This window comes from Sinocyclocheilus rhinocerous, unplaced genomic scaffold (genome assembly GCF_001515625.1).
Source record: "Sinocyclocheilus rhinocerous isolate Xijiao unplaced genomic scaffold, SAMN03320098_v1.1 scaffold42, whole genome shotgun sequence".
NCBI lineage: Eukaryota > Metazoa > Chordata > Actinopteri > Cypriniformes > Cyprinidae > Sinocyclocheilus > Sinocyclocheilus rhinocerous.
The window spans coordinates 669,552-670,466 of record NW_015627390.1 but is presented as its reverse complement, the minus strand read 5'-3'; the positions used below and the strand labels follow the sequence as shown (position 1 = coordinate 670,466).

The 915-nt window shown below is 36.3% G+C and overlaps 1 protein-coding gene across 1 annotated transcript in view; it reads right to left on the bottom strand.

Moving 5' to 3' along the window:
• LOC107727908 (PDZ and LIM domain protein 5-like) overlaps positions 1–915 on the bottom strand; it is a 111,738-nt gene that overhangs the window by 105,856 nt on the left and 4,967 nt on the right. The window contains exon 2 of the mRNA XM_016537943.1: positions 221–364. Coding sequence (XP_016393429.1) covers positions 221–316 — 96 coding nt within the window. The 5' untranslated portion in view covers positions 317–364. The remainder of the gene's footprint in view (positions 1–220; positions 365–915) is intronic.

Genomic DNA, 915 nt, shown 5'->3' with positions numbered 1-915 from the left:
AGAGTGAGAAAAGCAGAGACGCCAACAATTCTGTAACCAAACATGAGCAACATAACAGGGTCCATCATCGTCTTTAATCACCCAACAGCCTGACAACATGTGCTAAACAACATGCGGAGGATGCACAGATCAAAGAAGAACTATATGTCGCTCATGCACCTATTATTGACATTTAAAGGGCCATTCAAAGTTTGCATGACATGATGAAGGTGACACTCACTCTGGAGATGGTGAGAGGCATGCTGAAGTCCTTGCCACCCTGTAGTCTGAAGCCCCAGGGTGAAGGTCCGATCAAGGACACGCTGTAGTTACTCATGGTGGAGCGGGTCGCTGTTGTGGGTACTGCCAAAGTCCAATTCACAGCCTGAGAAATGACAGCAAAGACTTGTTGTTGTTGTTTCAACAGGACACACAGTAAAGGTCACTGATCATGCAGAAACAAAACACGATATACTGACGCCTAAACATGACATTTTGCAACTTTGGACAAAATCCTCGCCTAGGAAGCATCAAATGAAGTTAATACCCAATCGGTTGTGCCAAATTCCGCCAATCTCTGTTTAACCTACAATGAGCACCCGAAAGAAAGAAAGAAAGAAAGAAAGAAAGAAAGAAAGAAAGGCAAACAAAAAAATACAACTATATAAACATAAATAAGCAAACAAAGAAATAAGGACAAATGAATAAACAAACAAACAAAAAAGACATCATTTCAAATAAGCAAACAAAGAAATAAACAAATATAATCATAAATAAAAAATATAAGCAAATAAATTCAAAATAAATAAGCAAACAAACAAAGAAAAAGTGTGAGATTGAAAAACAGAACACTCTGAGAGGGGAAAATATAAATACATAAATAAGCAAACAAACAAAAATAAATAAACAAAAAGCAAATATATATATATATATATA